At 34.2% G+C, this 19,460-nt stretch overlaps 1 protein-coding gene across 1 annotated transcript in view; it reads left to right on the forward strand.

Annotated features, from left to right (window-relative positions):
- The first annotated feature begins 282 nt into the window (after nt 1-282).
- The window catches only part of LOC129002649 (protein cueball), a 43,797-nt gene continuing 24,619 nt past the window's right edge, over nt 283-19,460 (forward strand). The window contains exon 1 of the mRNA XM_054430621.1: nt 283-438. Coding sequence (XP_054286596.1) covers nt 372-438 — 67 coding nt within the window. The 5' untranslated portion in view covers nt 283-371. The remainder of the gene's footprint in view (nt 439-19,460) is intronic.

Consider the following 19,460-nt stretch of genomic DNA (forward strand, 5'->3'; position numbering starts at 1 on the left):
CTTTGTACTCTGGCATTTCTATCAAGAGTACAAACAATTAAGTTGTACACAAAAACAATTTTATAATAGCCTACCTCATAAAAGTAGTCTGTCTATAAGCAATCCTAACCCTAAAATTGGAAGACAATGTTTATTGCTCAGTGCAGAGCAGACAGCATTTCACAGGTTGGCCACGACACGAAATCGTGTTTCCCTCTGTGTCCCGCAAGACCAACCTGAGCGCATGCCCCAATCACTTGCGTTGCGGCAAAGTCGAAACAAGAAAATCATTCATTTCAGCTGTTGAGTCGTGCCGTGTTGGTCGGTGTCGGTGCGTGAAAGTACTTGAACGAGTGTGTTTTTAATGATTAGATGAATTAAACTTTTACAAAATGAAAACAGGACGTTTATTTCTCATAGCAGTTTTATTTGCGAGTGCCGTTTCATCTAATGCTTGGGGTAAGTGGATGTTATTTCTATTTATTTATTTAATTCACTGTCTATTTTCAACCCACCATTGGGCGGCATGCGAAAGTCACGTAGGCCCGCTAGTAGACTTCTAAATTTGGTTTTTCAAGGTCCCTCTTGTTTGACCGGCAATTCTAACCGCGAATTTGTAACTTAAATATTTGGATATTATTTGCAAATTAATTGAAAGCATTTGCCTATGCCGCCTTCCCGCAGTTTGAACTGATACTGATAAGGCTGATTGCACTGATAATACTGAAACCACAGTAACTGGATTTGTCCTTATATTTTTGGCCTTTTTATGATATTTATATTATTTTCTAATTTAGTACTTTTTATGTAGGGTGAATCAAAATTCACTGGGGTGGACTATCCTCAGGCTACTACCAAGCTACCTATTGTGATTTAAACTTTTTTTCAAAAGATTTTCCCTTGCTTTTTGTTGAAAAGTATTGCTATCCATACCACTAGGCCTAGCATTTTTCAAAATTGTATGCAGAAAACTTTATACATTAACTTTGCCTAGGCCTATTGGTAAGATCATTGAAAAAATTTAGACAAGTAAAAAAAGAAAGAAAACTTTAATGGGAGTCCTAAAGCTCAGATTCTTATGTACAACTCAGATCACGTTTAATTCTCATTGCTCCAATTGTAGGAATATGCAGTACCTAGGCTACCTTCATATTTAATGAACAATGTGGGCCTGTATGTTCTGCGGAACCTACAAGAAATTAAGAAAACATAATTGGACCGGCTTGTAAGTTATAACCGTTTAAACCTATAGGGTAGGCCTACACCTAACTTAGTTTTATGAGTGTACGTTGGACTTTCTTCTTCATTGAATGCAGCTGCGATGAATGAAACCCTGCTACATCAATGTTATAAATAGGTGGAGGAATAGGCTATACTTTTTATTGGACTAGGCTTATTCTAGCTTAGGTATCCAATTGTAATACTAATAGCTAGCATTCATTCTAAGGTAATAGGTCTAACTTAGCCAATTGGAGTTAAAATTATTTGGAGCGATTACTTAAAAGAACAAAATTTGCATTGGAGCTAATATCGGTAAGTTACGGTATATGGAGCCAAATTTAACTAGCCTTAATTTATGACATGTAACATTTCTTGCTTAATGGATACGTTTGCAGCTCTGTCAAGTTAAGCGTCCTGCAATACATTTCGCTGGATCTGACACTGTAAAGTTTGTTATATTTGACGTTTTCATAGCATTACTTAGGCCTATTAAAACATTATTTAAATAAAATGTTTTGAATCGCTCTCATGCTACACTTCCCATTTAATCCTCATCAATTCTTTTTTTGAACATAGTGTACTGTATGTAGCCTAAGTTAGAAACCTTGGGGAAAAATGTAGGGTCTTAGAACTCCCTTTGACCCCATAATGAGGAACATTTTGTCTGTGCAATGCTTGCTTTGGAGATTTACTTGACAGAGAATGTTTGTAGCTTAACGTTCATTCTCGTATATTATTACATTGGACGCACTTTTCATGTGACAAAACACAGACTGAGGATATCTCAGGTTGTACACCTTTTAAACATCCAAACCTTACCTTTTGGAACTAACTAAATTACTACAAGGTCTAAGTCATCCTATTGTACTTTTAGGCAAAGACTGATGAAAAACAAGTGAATAAAGGAATGAATGTAACCTATTGAAGCTACCTTGTAAGTTATCAAGACAAGAGTCGGGATCGTTAATTACATCATTTATTAGTTTTAAACTTAAAACACTTTAAAACACGAATATTGATTTAACTTGTATACATACCATCCTCTTTACGCTTTGTTTAACAGTAGCAGAATATAACCGGCTCAAGGATATTGTGGTGTTGTTGTATAAAATTGTTTGTTGTTATTGGTCAATAAGGCATTCAGGAGGCTAGTAAAGTATGTGGCAGTTATTTCAAGATACGTCATTGCTATTGATTTTTTAAGACTATACAGTTTAAAATTTAATTTCTTAAAAATAAAATCATCTGAGGTAGGTGCTGTAACCTACGTGTAAAATGTGTTATCGTATAAAAGTACTGTTGGCTACTAAGAAGCGTAGGCTTGGGAGTGGGCGACAGATAATTGCACAAATCAATGTTTTTATTCTAGTGTGGTGGGAAAGATGTGTTTTATCACAATTGTAAAATATCTCGTAATCGGATGGAATTTTTGATGAGGAATTCGTAAGATTTGCTTTATTTACATTTGAAAACTGTTTCATAAGAAGAAAAATAAGATTTGAAATAGTTGAATAGGTTATCAGTTACTCACCGTTATCAGTATAACCTGAATAACTTGATCTAACTGAAATTTAGGGAACAAACCTTGATAGGTTAGTGACAAAATTTTGATATAGCCTAACACCTGGGAACCCCAAAATATCTCGAGTTTTGTTAGAATCAGTGTAATTGTTGTCTAAGTCTACGAGTAACTAAAATGCACAAGTTAAAAGTAGAAACTTGTTTAGCTATGTGTTTTAAGGATTTTGCTTCTCATAGAAGGCTGTGAACGATCAATAATCCATAGAGGAATTTTGTTCCTGCGGCTAAATACATTTGTTTAACGCCTTTCTTATAGCATGTGTATGTGACTTTGACTTGTGCCTTTCAAACAATACAGTTCACTGTTATGTTGGTGTCTTTCACAATTAAGCCTCAAGATGAAATTTTTACAAAAAAATAAACATTTTTTACATTATCGACCTTTGTAGACCTACCCTGACAGCTTTGAGTTGATAATGTGATGAATGTGAATATTTGTTTAGTAATTTCACAAAATGTGATTCAACTTCTAAATAACATCTAATTGCAGTTCACATCAACACAACCTTTGTAAGGTCAGTGTTGCTGATAACTCAGACAGTCTTTAATTTGATTTTTTGATCTTCATTTTGTGTGAATCCCCTTTATTTTTTCTCTTAGAATTAAATTAATTATCTCATTAAACTTTTTTTCATTTCATACAGGTTTGGTAAAGGTATTTTCTGACTATGTATTTCTTTGTTCAACATGAATGCAAACACTTATTAGTAATCGGCGACAAAATAATTAAATTCTCTCAATTTACGCTTACTCTTGATAAAGCTCTAGATTTATTTTGTCTTGTACCTTATATAATTCATGAATGACAATTATTGACCTAGGTCCAAAGTTGTATTTAGTATTCTTTCCCATTGTTCATTGTGGATTAGATTTTCCTATTAACTGGGTTTCTTTTCTTGTCAAATTGTGAAGTACTGTATAAACAAAGCATCTACTGTAGTTTCTTATAAATGTTTTCTAATTGTCTCTGAATTGTTAACAAACATGTTTTGGAGATGTTTGGAAACTTTATAAACAAAATGACACATAGCCTTTAGGTCAATTTTTGTAGTTTCAATAACAATGTTACCAAACAATGAAGTCCTAATTTGGAGAAATATTTCTCAAAATTTACGCTGTGAATTGTTATATTTTTCCAAAAAAATGTCACTGCTTATTTATCTGACTAAACTTACGGAATGCCCAAAAATATATGCATGATTTAGCCCTTTATTCATTGTTATTGTTTAATAGGTTACTTTATCAGATTTTTTATTTTGTACAATAGTATTTTCTATTTTCTTATTCAAATTTCTAACAAAAAATGCTATAATTCTGATTAGTGATTTTATAATTTGAATTTTGTCATTAATTTCTAGTTATTTTGTACCGCTTTGCTATAAAACAAATCTCTTAACTTTACATCCCTTACTTACATTGTGGTATTAACATTAACAAGTTAACAAAAAAATAATATCTCAATATCAAGCCTTGATATTATTTTAATTGCCTTGATAATCAAGGCAAGATTCAAACTGCCAACTCCGCCAATAGTTAAGGACCAAACGTTAGAAGTGTTTGAAATGGCGTCATTTGCAAAAGTAAATAATTGAGGAAACCAAACGACATTGTCCAGCTCAACCTTGCCCTCAAACTACCACTCCCTGTCCCCCGTTCCTTGTACCAACCTTGCTGAAGGGAACGGTGGACTGCGAACCACACGTGTTACGTAAAATGGGAAGTCGAAACTGGTTTTTTTGTATGGGAAAATTAGAGGCTTCGAGGAATAATTGGCATCCTGTCCAGTAGTTAATCATGTCTTGCAAAGCTAATAAAACAATATAGGCCTATTTTAATTTTTTGATGTATAATAAGGGTGGTTGGTGGGTGCTACCATCGAAGTATATAAAACAACTTACCTATATAGTTCGATGGATGCTACCTACTCATTTTGACTTATTTTACATCTTTGTATAGTTGTTAAGCCTAGGAGATTTGAAATGCAAAACAACAGTTTTTTGAAATTTTTAATCGCCCATTTTTTGCTTATTTTGGTTAGGTTAGGGTTAGGTTCCTGCATAACTTACTAAGTTTTATGAAAGATCGGTTAGAACAACTCAATGATAAAAATGTTTTGTGAAAATCAAATTATGATCTGTTTATATTTTTGGTTAACGACGAATCTCTGGAAAAATATCATTCTTATGTTTCTCTTGTATTTTGACCCATAGTCCCCCATCCTGGAGTTTTGCTTATTGCTTATGACACACCTTGTAAATTATATTAAAACTCCCAACAGATTTTGTTTAGTAAAATAAAGCACTGTATTTTTCTAACGTGTAAAACTAAGTGGGATCATATTTTCTCATAAAACGTATTACTATACTAAACCGATATCCTCTTTGTGACAATTTATTCAACAGTGGAGTGTAATTAAATTGGTGTATTGGCCACTAACTCGAAGCATCGATCTCTATTATTACTTCTGTAGTAATAATAGAGATCGATGGCTCGAAGACAATCGTTTAATTCGTTAAAGATAATTTTAGTACACAAATTCACAAATCATGTGCATTTTAACGTAACCGCAAAGTTTTTGTTTTTGTTTACTCATAGGCAGGGAATGTGCAACAATAGCTACCAGAAAGAACGGTCATTTCGAACTCGTTCAATTTCTACGCCTTGTCATATTTATAAATACAACTCTTACTTTATAAATACAATTCTAAAATTGTCAGGAAATATATTATCAGAGCTTCAGTTGAAACACGCTATTTGTAAACATAAACATGTCAACAGTTTTGCAAAATGTAATGTTTACAAGTACATAATGGAAAGGTAAGCCTAATACCTGTTGAGTGGTAGCCTAATCGTATTGGTTCACCAAGGCAACTACCTCGAGTTACGTAATGTATCTAAACAGCTGATCGCAAGGTTGCGTTGGACCAGCTGGAGGTTTACTAATGACCACTTACAGCGCATATTGTAGGCTGACTGCTTTCATAAAACCTTAGTGGTCAATAGGTACGAGTGGATAAAATATGTTTCGTATACATTTACAATTGTGGTACAACCCAATACATAAACCAATCCAGCAATCTGACACATACTTTCTCCCGTTGCCTTAACAACCCTTATCTGGTGGGCGGTAGGAGTAGCGATGATATTTTTGGAGAAATCACAAAAGTTGCAATAAATTTTGACCCGTATTTTGTATACAATTGGGGGTTGTAATTTCTAGTTTAGAGTTTTTAAAGGATATTAAGCATAAACTAACCAACACAAAGAGACTTCTCATCCCATTGTAAATGTTGAAGCTCGTTTTCGTGTCTAGTTCATGTCCGTTGACACTTGTTGCTAGTGTCGACGAAATTTTTGTAAATATTATTTTAGGGTTAATTTCATGATTTGTGCTTTCCTGTTTGGTTATATAACTAGGGACGAGTTATTGTTTATGATCAGATTGTTTTATTTGGTTAAAATAGGTTTTAAATAGCCGAAATAACAATAATAAAAATGTAAACAAAACACGACCTTACTAGTGCACCGGACAGAAATAACGAAAAGATTGGCTTCATATATTCCATAAGCATGAGAAATTCACTGAGGGAATCTGTTTTATCTATGATATAAGTTACCATACTAACTTTTAAAAATCAATCGAGGCGTTTTTCTAAAATTCAGATTTTTTATGGTTTATGGGTTTTTGTGGAATAATCATTATTAAAAATCGAGATAAAGACGTCCGCATTTTGTCTCTACACAGAAGACTTAACAAAATTGTATATCATGGGAAATTAAATCACATATTCTCTACTATACTGTGGTCGACTTAAGTCCTCCACACCCTTTCCCAAGGTCAGATGACCATTGATAAAGTTGATAATGTTGTCAAGGTCACCCAATGACCTACAATGTTGAACTGGTCAATTAATTACGCAACAGGGAACTGGTTCGACACACTGTCATAACCGGAACTACTTCCTACAGGCAATCGATTGTTGCTACGGATAAAGGAGCGAAACAACATTGCCGAGCAATGTCAGCTGTTAATTGATGTTCTTGGATTGGTTGTGGTTCATGTAATTCAATGGCTATTAGAAGTATCATATTTTGTTGATGGAGCTACAAAGATTGCTGTTAAAGTGGCTGTAAACTATGTAACAGATGTAGAATGAAGTGAAGTTTTCAATCAGCTGTTTATCAACATATTATTAGTAAATCAGCTGATCACCCAATAATCAATATACAGGGTGTCCCGGAACTCTCTACCAATATTTTAGGGCATTGATCCTGGCTAAGAAACGTACCTAAATATCATATTTAAAGTGTCCGGAAGTCCTTAGTTACTCACACAGCCGCCATTTTGTTTTTTTCAGTTATTATTTTTTTTCTAAAGAATGGTTAAACATACGAAATGGAAACTTTGCACAAACATTTATGACAAGTAGACAAAATTACAAAAAAAATTATGACGATTTTTCAAATTCATAAAACAAAATGGCGACCATTTAAAATTTTTTTTCTTAAATAACTTAAAACCCATTGATTTGACAAAAATTTTAAATGACCGCCATTTTGTTTTATGAATTTGAAAAATCGTCATAATTTTTTGGTAGCTTTGTCTAGCTGTCATAAATGTTTGTGCAAAGTTTCCATTTCGTATCTTTAACCATTCTTTAGAAAAAAATTAATAACAGAAAAACACAAAATGGCGGCCGTGTGAGTAACTAAGAACTTCCGGTCAGTTTAAATATAATATTTAGTTACGTTTCTAAAATAACCCACGAGCAATGCTCTAAAATATTGGTAGAGAGTTCCGGGACACTCTGTATAATGGAAATTGATTAAAAGTTACAGCTTGTAATTTGTAGATGTAGTTTATAATGAAACAGGAACCGGAAATGAACGAAAACTGGAATTTCGATCAAACACTTTGATATAGTATAGAACTTGATATAATGTTGTCCAAAAACACTGTTTATGACGACAAATTATGTAATAGCTGTCAAATTTGCAGTCAACATGTGTTAAATTATGCGTTTACTGTTAATAACTCATAATTATTAGTGGCTTGTGAGTTTAAAAATTCGTAAAATGTTCTTAGACCACGTGTACAAACCGTAAACAAAGAAATAACTAAAACGTTAACAGTACAAAACAAAAGTAGACTAATAGTCTGTGATTGGTTGCGATAAATAAATGAGAATCCATTTATATCGTAGAAAAATAATCTATTATCAGTCTATTCACCTTGGATAAGAAGTTAGCGACTCTAAAAATTAGTTTACGTCGGTTTCGGTGTAAACATTATGCTTATAACGGATGCATTGCACGACGTCCAAGTGCCACGACGTCCAATAATATTTATTCAGTGCCACGACGTCCAAAACATAATTTTTGAGTTGTTGCACGACGTCCAAGTGCCACGACGTCCAAAAGTACAGTAACTGCCAAAAATATAGTCTTTCTACAAGCTTTGGACGTCGTGGCACTTGGACGTCGTGAAACAGCGCACTATAGGATTGTAAAAAAGTAACATTTGCACGACATCCAAAGTCGCTGCCAGTTGCACGACGTCCAAGTGCCACGACGTCCAATAAATATTTGACTGTTGCACGACGTCCAATATAGCTCAGCGCTGTTGCACGACGTCCAAGCTCCTTCATGATGACCGGTTACGATGACCGGCTACTTGCCGAACAGTGTTCTCTCGTGTAAAATGCTTATGGAACGTTTATTAGTTATATATACATGGGTATATGTTCTTGTTCAGAAATATATATACTATGAATATTTGTACCATTTATTGAAACATCATAAAGTAAAAATACCCCCGCCGCAGCAAACCTGCAGACTAAGCGAATTTCAACTTGTCTGATTACATTTTTACTAAAATATTTCAATAAATAAGACATATATTCCCTATTTAAATAACATTAGATTTAACAAGTGCTTAGGTTTGCTGCTACGAGGAAGGTAAAAAGTGTTTTTTGACCATACATCAATAGTATCTAGGATGAAATAAATAAATTGGCCAAATTTTATCAATATACACCCATAAACAAGTAAACTACAACAATTTTCATTTTCTCCATAAGAATAACATGGGAATTTTTAATTACACTATTTTTGAATTTTCTCCGTGACCGTTAGGCATACAACAGCGCTTCAATATACTAAATTATTTCTGTTTTTAAGCTCTACAAAACGTTTTAGAAAGAAATCGCAAAATTTTTTGTTTTTAGGTTCAAAAATGGGAAAAACCCATTTTTACCCCATAAAACCCCTCATAATCCCCCGTTCCCATGGTCCGATTATGCTGGATCGCGAACTCGTTCGAATAAACGTAGGTTTACACGTTTGTACCAAATTTCATCAAAATCGGATCATTTTTGCTCGAGTTATCGCGCTAACGGACACACACATATATATATATATATATATATATATGAATTTGAACGGATTGTGTTTTTGGCCTCTAGGGACCTCAAAATGAAAAATTAGATCGGTCTCGGGTCCAGGTCTTACCATGAGTACTACGGTAATAGCTTATTCCCTATATGGGAAATTCGCTAAAAAAAAAACATAAAAAGAAAAAATAAACAAGGCAACAGTTGGAAAACTATAAGATTTACATGGTTTGAAAAATGATGACATTTTGTTAACAACCGATAAACTTCATTATGTTTGGAGTAAGCTTTTAAATACTTATTTTTTCAAGACTAGATGAATGTACATTGATCAACATGATCTTTGAAAACTATTTTTTATACCCTCATTTTAATTTTTACTAGTATAAAGAATAGAATGCCTTTTTCGAACTGTTTTTTAGGCTTCAATTAAATGTTCTTATGTCGCAAATATGTTTATTAATAGTATTCACTTAACATTGACTTAATTTTATTTCAATAAATTTTGTGTTTGTGTTTTGCTACACCACTTATTAAATTGCAACCAATGAGAATGTCATATAAATAAGTTGTACACAGGGTTCTTTTGTTTCCCCAACTCAAAAATACAACGCACATGAATTGAAAATGTTATAGGTTTTAATAGTACTGTAGCGAATCGAATATCAATAAAGTTAACGTATAACAATAAATTTACATATTCCTAGATTATAATTGAATGTGTTTACGAAGGAACACCACAACCTCAAAATTCAACATTACAGTATATTTACTCAAGATTTATTGTTTTCATATAGCACAGTTGATGTTGCCAACTAGCGTGGGAGCGGAAGTCCTGATAAAGGCTGGTTCTCGGAAAAGTAATAAACTTGTAGTTTGAATGAAACATTTTTTTAATTTTGTACAGGACTCATGGGATCCTCAGCATCAAGTACAAACTGCAAAATGTGTGTCGAAGGTCTGATTAGACCTTCCGAGATTTAGACCTTCAGCAACTGATCCGTTTTTTACCTTCCTTTAATTTATTCCTTTTCATGTTGTGCTTCATGTAACATACATAGACTAGAGGGCCGCTCATGCCCTTGACAAATAAATTAACATTTTCCCACAAATACAAATCAATATCGTCATTAGACAAGGATTAAAAAATAAAATTTTTAAACAAAACCTACCACGGCATATTCTTGAACAAGTATGCCTACAAACCTACGATAAGCATGTTTGTTATTATTATACTTAACCTACAAATGCTATGACTTAGGGCATACCTGCTTTCCTAGATAAAATATGTGAACTAATTGCGAGTGCGACGTGAACTTAGAAAAAGACTAGTAAGAATTTACAACTGTGAATTTCTCAGAATTGATTGACAGTTCAGACGAACCTGTGGCCACAGACTACGGAAACCTACAGTATTATTGTATTAGTATACTGTATTTGTATTATTGTGTTACTAGCAGAGTACCCGTCCTTCGTACGGGGTTGGCATATAAGTATAAATGCTTATTGCAGTTATGGGAGAGGACACGATTAAAAAAAACTGGTATTTTAATTTATACGGTATCCTATTGTGTAGCACACATCTACCATAGTCCTGATGTTCTAGACTGCACCTAAACCATGGAAAAAAGTAAAGTTCTCATTGTGTACCACAACTTTTTTTGCTAGTTGGTTCAAATTAGCTGTGGTCATTAATGCAAAAAAACAACATAATCTAACAAAAAACCACTAAGTGGTAACACTTTCCCCGTAAGTCAGCAATCCAAAAAAAGATAATAAATCATTAATTTTTCTGCCAAGAAAAACAATGTAATGTATGTAAGTTTGGCAACTTGGCGGCAGACTTTTGCTTGGTTTTTTTCATTGAAGTTACGTTCGTGGATAATTTCACAAATCAACTTCTCTAATTAATTAGTCCAACTAAGTATAATAATTTCGAGGTAATCAGTAAATTTAAAACCATCACTATTACGAGTTTATGAAATGTGGCACAAATAAGGTCAAATTTTGTAAATAAGCTCTCGCCTAGCAATGTACTAATGGGAGAGATACTTGCTCAATGAAACTAGTTTTATGGTATTTTTTAAAGTGATCGAGCAAAAGTCTGCCGCCAAGTTGCCAAACTTACATACATTACATTGTTTTTCTTGGCAGAAAAAGTAATGATTTATTATCTTTTTTGGATTGCTGACTTGGCGGGGAAAGTGTTACCACTTAGTGGTTTTTTGTTAGATTTTATTTATTTTTGTAGAAAATTAACAGTTAAAATAAAAATCCTCCTTTCTCTGATATATAGACCACGGCACAACTACATCTCATTTAATTTCAATAATATTGTTTGTGTAGAACTAAATTCTACATTTTTGGTCTTATCTGCTTTAAACCGATTACAAAACTTTTTGACACACGTACCAAAATTACTATTTAACAAACCCCCTGGGCTTAAACTCAGTTTCAAATTTCATCAATGGTCATCTTGAACAACATGAAATGCGTTGGTGTTACATAAGTGTTCTGATAATTAAACCCGTACATCTAAAGACTAGTGTAAATTGAGCCCTTATTAGAGAAGTAAAAATGTAATCAAACAGATTAAGTTTGTTAGAAATAGCATAAACAAAACAAATATTGAAAAACTCATCTATCCTAAATTTACATATCACTTTTTAATTGCTTGTTTAACATACGTAGAGTGATTTTCCCGATTGTTTTATTTGTTTTAGTGTATCAAAACATAAAACAAACCTTAGTACTAGTACTAAATTTCAAGTTCCTAGGTTTCATATTTTTTAATAAGTAGTATTAAACTGTTAAAAATTACGAGCTGCTGTACCAGTGTACCATAGGTACACTGCATTTTTCAATGGAAAGTATCGGGGGGCTCTAAGTAATTTTATATAGTAAGTATTTCAAATCATTCGGTATACCTGAAAAAATACTTTATAAAAGTTTTAAAATAATTTTCAGCTGTTCCTATGAATTTCTCTAACATTTGAATTAAATGAGATTTAATCGCAGCTGGTCCTTCTGTTGTTTTTATTTTAATCCCATGTTATTTAAATGGGCCAAAATCGTACTTTGAGGGCTTGCCAAGGGTTTATGGGTCAACGCACCGACTTGAGACCCTCAAAAGGCACATCTACACGTTAACGGCTGTCAAACAACATAAAAAACATTAAAATTGAGCCAGTGGTTTGGGCTGTAGGTCCGTCAGCATTCAAGGAGAAGAAGGAGAACACGGAAAATTTGTGAATTTTCAAACTAGTTTTTCTGGCTCAAACACAACCGTTTTTTAAATTCTTTTTTTTATTTTGTTGAGAATGAGTGCCCCTATCCAGTAGATGAATAATTATTTTAATAGCTTTTGTTTCTTCAGAGCTATAGACGAGTAAAAAAGCCACTTTGTCACGTCATGTATATAATACACTGCAGCAGCTATGTACCGCTGGGGGACTTGGCGGGGCGGAACGCTGCCGCGTTCCTTAATAGTGATGCACCCTATTGGCAGACCTTATAACTTTTTAATGCTATTTAATATCATAGAACCAACTTGTACAGCTGACAAAATTCTTTAATTTCTTTAAATATGAATACTCATAAGGTTAACATGAGAAAGTCCAGAGCCAGAGCCACCGGGGCGGAGACTGAAAGAATTTTTGAGGCAAGAATATGTTAATCGGGGATGTCATCTATCATCATACCAAATTTCAACCTTGTCGGTTTAGTATTTTTCGCGTTTGCTTGTCACAATCATCCATCCATCCATCCATACATCCATACATCCATACATCCATGGTTTGCACTGAAAAAATAGGAAAATATAAATAAATATGGAAAATAGGGTAATTTTCTAACATATTTTAGTGAAATTATATAATCAGGCAAATGGAAATTCAGTCTACAGATTTGCTGTGGCAGGGGGATTATATTACGGTTTACACAAAAATAAATCAAAACATAAACCTCATAACACTCAGGAAAAGGGCCTAGGTTGATAGGGCAATGATTATAGAATCTTAATTATTTCCTATATCCATGATGAATGATTTCTTTTAAAACGAATTATTCCCATTAAAATTTATTGCAGCATTTCACAAAAATAGAACAGACTCAGTATAATCTAAATATATAAAAGGCAAAGCCCTCACTGACTGACTCACTCACTCACTCACTCATCACTAATTCTTCCACTTCCCATTTACCTAGGAGGCTAAAATTTGGAACACCGATTCTTTGGGCATTAAATAGGAAAAGTAGTTTTTATTCTGATCGGGCTTTCGGGCTCCTGGACTCCAGTGGCTCTGGAGTTTCCCATGATAACCTTATGATTTTTCATATTCAAAAGGAATTTCTTAACAGCTGTTTCAATTAAACAAGTTGGTTCTGTTCTATTATGTTGAATAGCATTAAAGTTACAAGGATTACCAACAGGGTGCAGCACTATTATTTTTTTAGATTTATGACTACAGCCAAAATGCATGTAATAAGTTTGTTCTCAATGGAAATAAATAAATTCATTTAATCATTCATTTAATTTGCAACCAAAAGGTGAGTGAGCGTAGCGAACGAACTTCAACCTGGAAGCGAGTTAGCGCAGCGAACGAGCTAACCTGAAGGCAAGTGAGTGGAGCGAACGAGCTCCAACCTAAAGGTGAGTGAGCGTAGTGAACGTACTTCAACCAGGACGTGATTGAGCCATGCGAACGAGCTCACTTGTGAAGTTAAACGGGGCAAAGCCCGCGGGTACAGCTAGTAGATCATAAACATAAACAAATGAAGTAACTGAAAGAGTCATATACTAATGAAATTACATTAACATATGGTTTGACAGCTACATTTAAGTAATGTAAAATAATGTTTACAATAGGGCTAGTAACATAATTATTTTAAATTTATAATCCTACCCTCTCTGTTCTAATATTCGTGCATTATTTAATATGTTTGAACCAGCTGTGTGGAATTGTGAAATCAAAATTCATTTGACAGTTAGTTCTGGTTGTTTACATTTTTAAATTATGTAGGTTTGCTCTTGTTACCATGGATACCATCAATCAATATTTCAAAATCTCTCACCTCAAATTTGTGAAAGCCCACGGGGCAGAGCCCTAGGACAATAACGAAGAGGGAATAGTTGTATAATATGTATCCTCGGAGCTGTAGCTTCATTTGCGTGCAATTTGAGCCCAGTCGGTTCAGTACTTTTGAGATTATCTCATACAAACACACAGACACCACCTCTTCTTTATAATAGTATAGACTAGCTGAGTACCCGTCCTTCGTACGGGGTTGGCATCTAAATATATAAAAGGCAAAGCCCTCACTGACACACTCACTCACTCACTCATCACTAATTCTCCCACTTCCCATTTACCTAGGAGGCTGAAATTTGGTACACTGATTCTTTAGGTATTAAATAGGAAAACTAAGCTATTTTTATTCTGATCGGACTCTCGGGCTCCGCCCCAGTGGCTCTGGAGTTTCCCATGTTAACCTTATGAGTACTCATATTTAAATGGAATTAATGAATATTAACAGCTGTTTCAATTAAACAAGTTGGTTCTGTTCTATGATGTGCAATAGCATTTAAGTTCCAAGGATGACCAACAGGGTGCAGCACTATTTTTTTTTTAAATTTATGACTACAGCTAATTTGTAACCAAAAGGTGAGTGAGCGTAGCGAACGAACTTCAACCTGGAGGCGAGTTAGCGTAGCAAACGAGCTAACCTGAAGGCAAGTGAGCGCAGCGAACGAGCTCACTTATGAAGTAAAACGGGGCAAAGCCCGTGGGTACAGCTAGTCAAGTATAAAATGCTTATTAATAGCAGTTATACTCAAGTTTTGCGTCTGGAATGGGGGAGGACACAGTTTGATCAAATTTTCTTCTTTAAATTTACGGTATACTATAGTATTACACATCTATAGCCATAATGTTCTACCACTTATCCTAAACAATAAAGAAAAATAAATTTTAAAAAATTCACAAAATATCATAAATCATTCATGAAATTAAAAACATAAACATAATTGTAAATAATCCTACTATGACAGTTCTCATTGCGTATCACAGTTTTGTGTTGCTGCTTAGTTCAAATTAGCTGTTTTCATAAATGGGAAAAAATAATAGTGCTGCACCCTGTTGGTAAATCTTATAACTTTATAACGCTTTTTCATATCATAGAAACAACTTTTTCAGTTGAAACAGCTGACTAAAATCTTTAATTCCTATTAAATTTGAATACTCATAAGGTTAACATGGGGAACTACAGAGCCACTGGGGTGGAGCCCGAAAGGATTTTTGAGAAAAGGATATGCCTATATGTTAATCGGGAATGTGAGCTATCATCATGCCAAATTTCAGCCAAATCCGTCCAGTAGTTAATGCGTGATTGAACTTCAAACACACAAACTTTCACATTGATAATATTAGTAAGATAAACCTTCACAAATACAGTATCTGACAGTTTCAAGCCAAAAAAATGCTTTGCAATTAAATGTCACCCGGGTCGTGTTGGTTCATATTTTAAATCCAATGATTAAACTAATAAAAGCTTTATAGGCCTAGATCTATGAGGCATAGCCCTAAAGCCTGTGTCACACTTGGCTACTTACTAGCAGCTACCTAGTAGCAACTACTGAAATAGCAGCTAATTTTCCTGTCACACTTATTTTGGTAGCGTATATTCACTAGCTGCTACTACTAGTTTAGCTCAAGATAGGTTATGTCCCAAAGACACGGATATTTTTTATACAGGTTCAAAAAATTAATCACATCTCCCCCACCCCACTTCGGATCACTCATGATTACTTCAGAAATTATTCAAAATGAACGAGAATAAACAAATCAGGCAGACAGCACGTGGTGCAAGTAGCCGCTAGTCCGCTATTGAAGCTGTCACACTGGGCGACGGTCGCTACTTGATAGCTGCTAGTTGGTCACGTGACTCACTAGCGCAGTTTAGTAGCACGGAAAGTTGGACATGTTCAACTTTCCATGCTAGTAAAATTTTACTAGCGCGCTACTCTTAGTAGCTGCTACTGCCTATGTCACATTGACTACTTAGTAGCTGCTATTTCGCTAGCTGCTAGTAAAGTAGCGTAGTGTGACACAGGCTTAAGGTAGGCATATAGTTGAAAGTTACTTTCCACAATGGTTAAAAGTATTTAAAGTAATACCTCAACCTCGCCATTAAACACTTTATTCTGGTTGACATTTTCATTATCAAAGGTGGTCTTGTCCTTTTCGTGACACTGACAAATAAGGACATTTATGCGTTACCAATAGACACACACACAAAAATACAGAACTCAATTAGGGAATTTGCTACATTTTAAGCATAACGAAGTACATATAAAATTAGTATTTGAAATCTTTGTCAATGTCATCAAATTTTATCTTAACAGTTTATATTTGCTTTATCCAAAGATGACCCTAAATGCTGTCGAAATGGTGGCTTACTATATGAAATGAAGTAATATAGACGATTTAGATGGGTAATTTATAATAAAAATTACCAAAATAGGCCACGAACTATTGATACATAAACAACGTAAATCTTAAACAATTCATGATGGTTTGCTGCACAAATGTTTTGCTGAAATGAGTTATCATTTTCTTAGCATAAACTAAAATTTTGGAATCCAGACCGAAAAAGCAATACTTATACAGTTAAGACATCAATTAAATTAAATACGGCTGTAATACGACAGTATAAATAAGGTGCAACACCAACGATAACTAATTTGTAAATTACAGTGTTGTGTTAGTACGTAAAAATGATTCTTGCTGCTACCAACGGTTCTAAGGAAAAGAACCAGTACCAAAAACCAACGTTTACAGTTGAGAATTACGTCCATTCAATTAAATGCGTTAATCAAGTCCCAAGGTTATTGATTTCTTGGTTTTGGATTTTCTCGTAAAAGGTTATTGGCAATCAAAGCTATTTCCCATTAATTGCTTTATTCGTGAACAACTTTTAATGTAAACTTAGTGGTATCAGTTTGAAAAAAAAAACAACTTTATACAAACAACTTTTTGTTATTTAATAGATTATGTATTCTCTAAACTATGATTGGTATATCTTTTAACATTAGAAGGAAATGTGACAAAAATCACACCATGCTGGGTTTTTGGGCGTTTGTAATTTTATTTCTTAGGTATTCTAGGCCGTGTATTCTAGGGAAAAGTACCGGTATCAAGGATCGTCGTCGAAAAGGTTGTTATAAATAATTGGGTAGGCATAAGTACCCAAGAGATGGGCAATGGGCCTATTGGCTGTATGGTCCAGTGGGTCCAGCGATTGCATCACACGGTGAGTAGGAACAGAAAGTGACACATTGGAAAAGCGAGTTTAGCATCATCCATAAACCGTAAACCTCTGTTACAATCACCCACTGCAGTTGTATTTTTTTACTTTACACTTTACACGTCCGCTATTGAAGCTCCGTCAATGAGTGGAAACCTTGTTTGTAAGCTATTGGCGACGATCATTAATAAATTTAAGTTTCCCAGCCCTACAACACTGATTCAAGGTCTTCTTTCTGGTTATCAAAACTCAAGAACAATTTTATACACAAAGAACCTCTGGTTCCTGACCTGAATAATGCCTAGTTATTTAATTTCATTTACGGTTACACTACATTATTCCACTTGCTATTAATTAAATCCGTTATGTAAGAAAAACGTTTCCAATCGCACTTGGTTGGGATTTGCCTTCAAAACGTGATCGGAAATGGTTGCGGTATTTGTAAACAACATTTGTAAACATATCGGTGACAGCTAGAAAAAATAATCTTGATCCGAACAGCTGTTCGTTATTTCATAGATGATTATGTGATATTTGATAAAAAATTGGACGAACACTTGACAAAAATCGCACAAAACTGCATTTTTGAGCGTCCGTAATTTTATTTACAAAGTAGTGAGGCCATATTTTAATGGCTAAAGACACTCTCGCCAATCCAGTGAATACATTAAAATGACTTGGATCTTGATAGGTACTCTCGTTTTCCTGGAGAAGATTGTCTGTGCTATGGCTAAAATACGTTTTTATTACTGCATCAGCTGGAGACACTCTCTGAATATCTGCTTCAACCATTTGTTGTCAAACATTGATCTCGTAAAATAGTGAAATTATTTTTCGTATGCACTAATAGAGCAAGGTTTGTACTAAAAGAAAACCTTCTTTTAGTTTAAAAAATACATGTTTCACAGGAAACATTTTTAACCATTGTAGTAACACCATTATAGCTTAAAAAGTTGATAAGTGATAGTTAACATAATATTTAGCACATTGACGGATAAACCTTTTTTGATTTCGTCATATTATAAGTGTATGAAAATTCATATATCTGTGTATCAATATCTACTTATCTCATTTCTGTTCAATGGAAGTTATACAAATTCAATGATACCGGTACTTAAATGGGAAGTCTTACAGCTGTTATAAAACTGTGCATACATTTTATCTTACGAGTGAATTTGCTACCAATTGATATAATATGACAATTCTATTCTACTGCAGTACTTAGAATTCTACCACTACTCACATTAAACCTACCATATTTACTTTTGGGCTAGTGATTAATTTATTGTATTAATCACACAATATAGTGAATAGTGTAGTCATTTATTTATTTCGTTTCTATGACATAGCTCTATTTTGTAGAAATCAATTATGCAATCATAACAACAGAAATACTGCATCATTACATTTTACGGTGACATAGTATTTATTTTACATGTAAAAAATTTAAGCTAATGCAATAATTAGTTCAATTAGAACCATTGAATATTGGATAATTTAAACATTAATCGAAGACGAAGCGGTTGACAACTTTCAAACAGTTGACTAGGCCTAGTTTCCTTCAATAATTGCAATGCGAACTGTATGCACTGAGGTCGGAAAACAGTGTTCACAGTGTGCAGGCACTTTGGACGTCGTGGCACTTGGACGTCGTGCAACAGTCAAATATTGATTGGACGTCGTGGCACTTGGACGTCGTGCAACTGGCAGAGGCTTTGGACGTGGTGCAAATGATACTTCTTTACAATTCTACAGTGCACTGTTTCACGACGTCCAAGTGCCACGACGTCCAAAGCTTGTAGAAAGACTATATTTTTGGCAGTTACTATACTTTTGGACGTCGTGGCACTTGGACGTCGTGCAACAACTCAAAAATTATGTTTTGGACGTCGTGGCACTGTAAAAATATTATTGGACGTCGTGGCACTTGGACGTCGTGCAACACTCCCCTTATAACTACGTTTATAGAATTTGCGCATTAAA

Source organism: Macrosteles quadrilineatus, unplaced genomic scaffold (assembly GCF_028750875.1).
Source record: "Macrosteles quadrilineatus isolate MER2022 unplaced genomic scaffold, UCM_ALF_1.0 Scaffold_9__3_contigs__length_116548681, whole genome shotgun sequence".
NCBI classification, from domain to species: Eukaryota; Metazoa; Arthropoda; class Insecta; order Hemiptera; family Cicadellidae; genus Macrosteles; species Macrosteles quadrilineatus.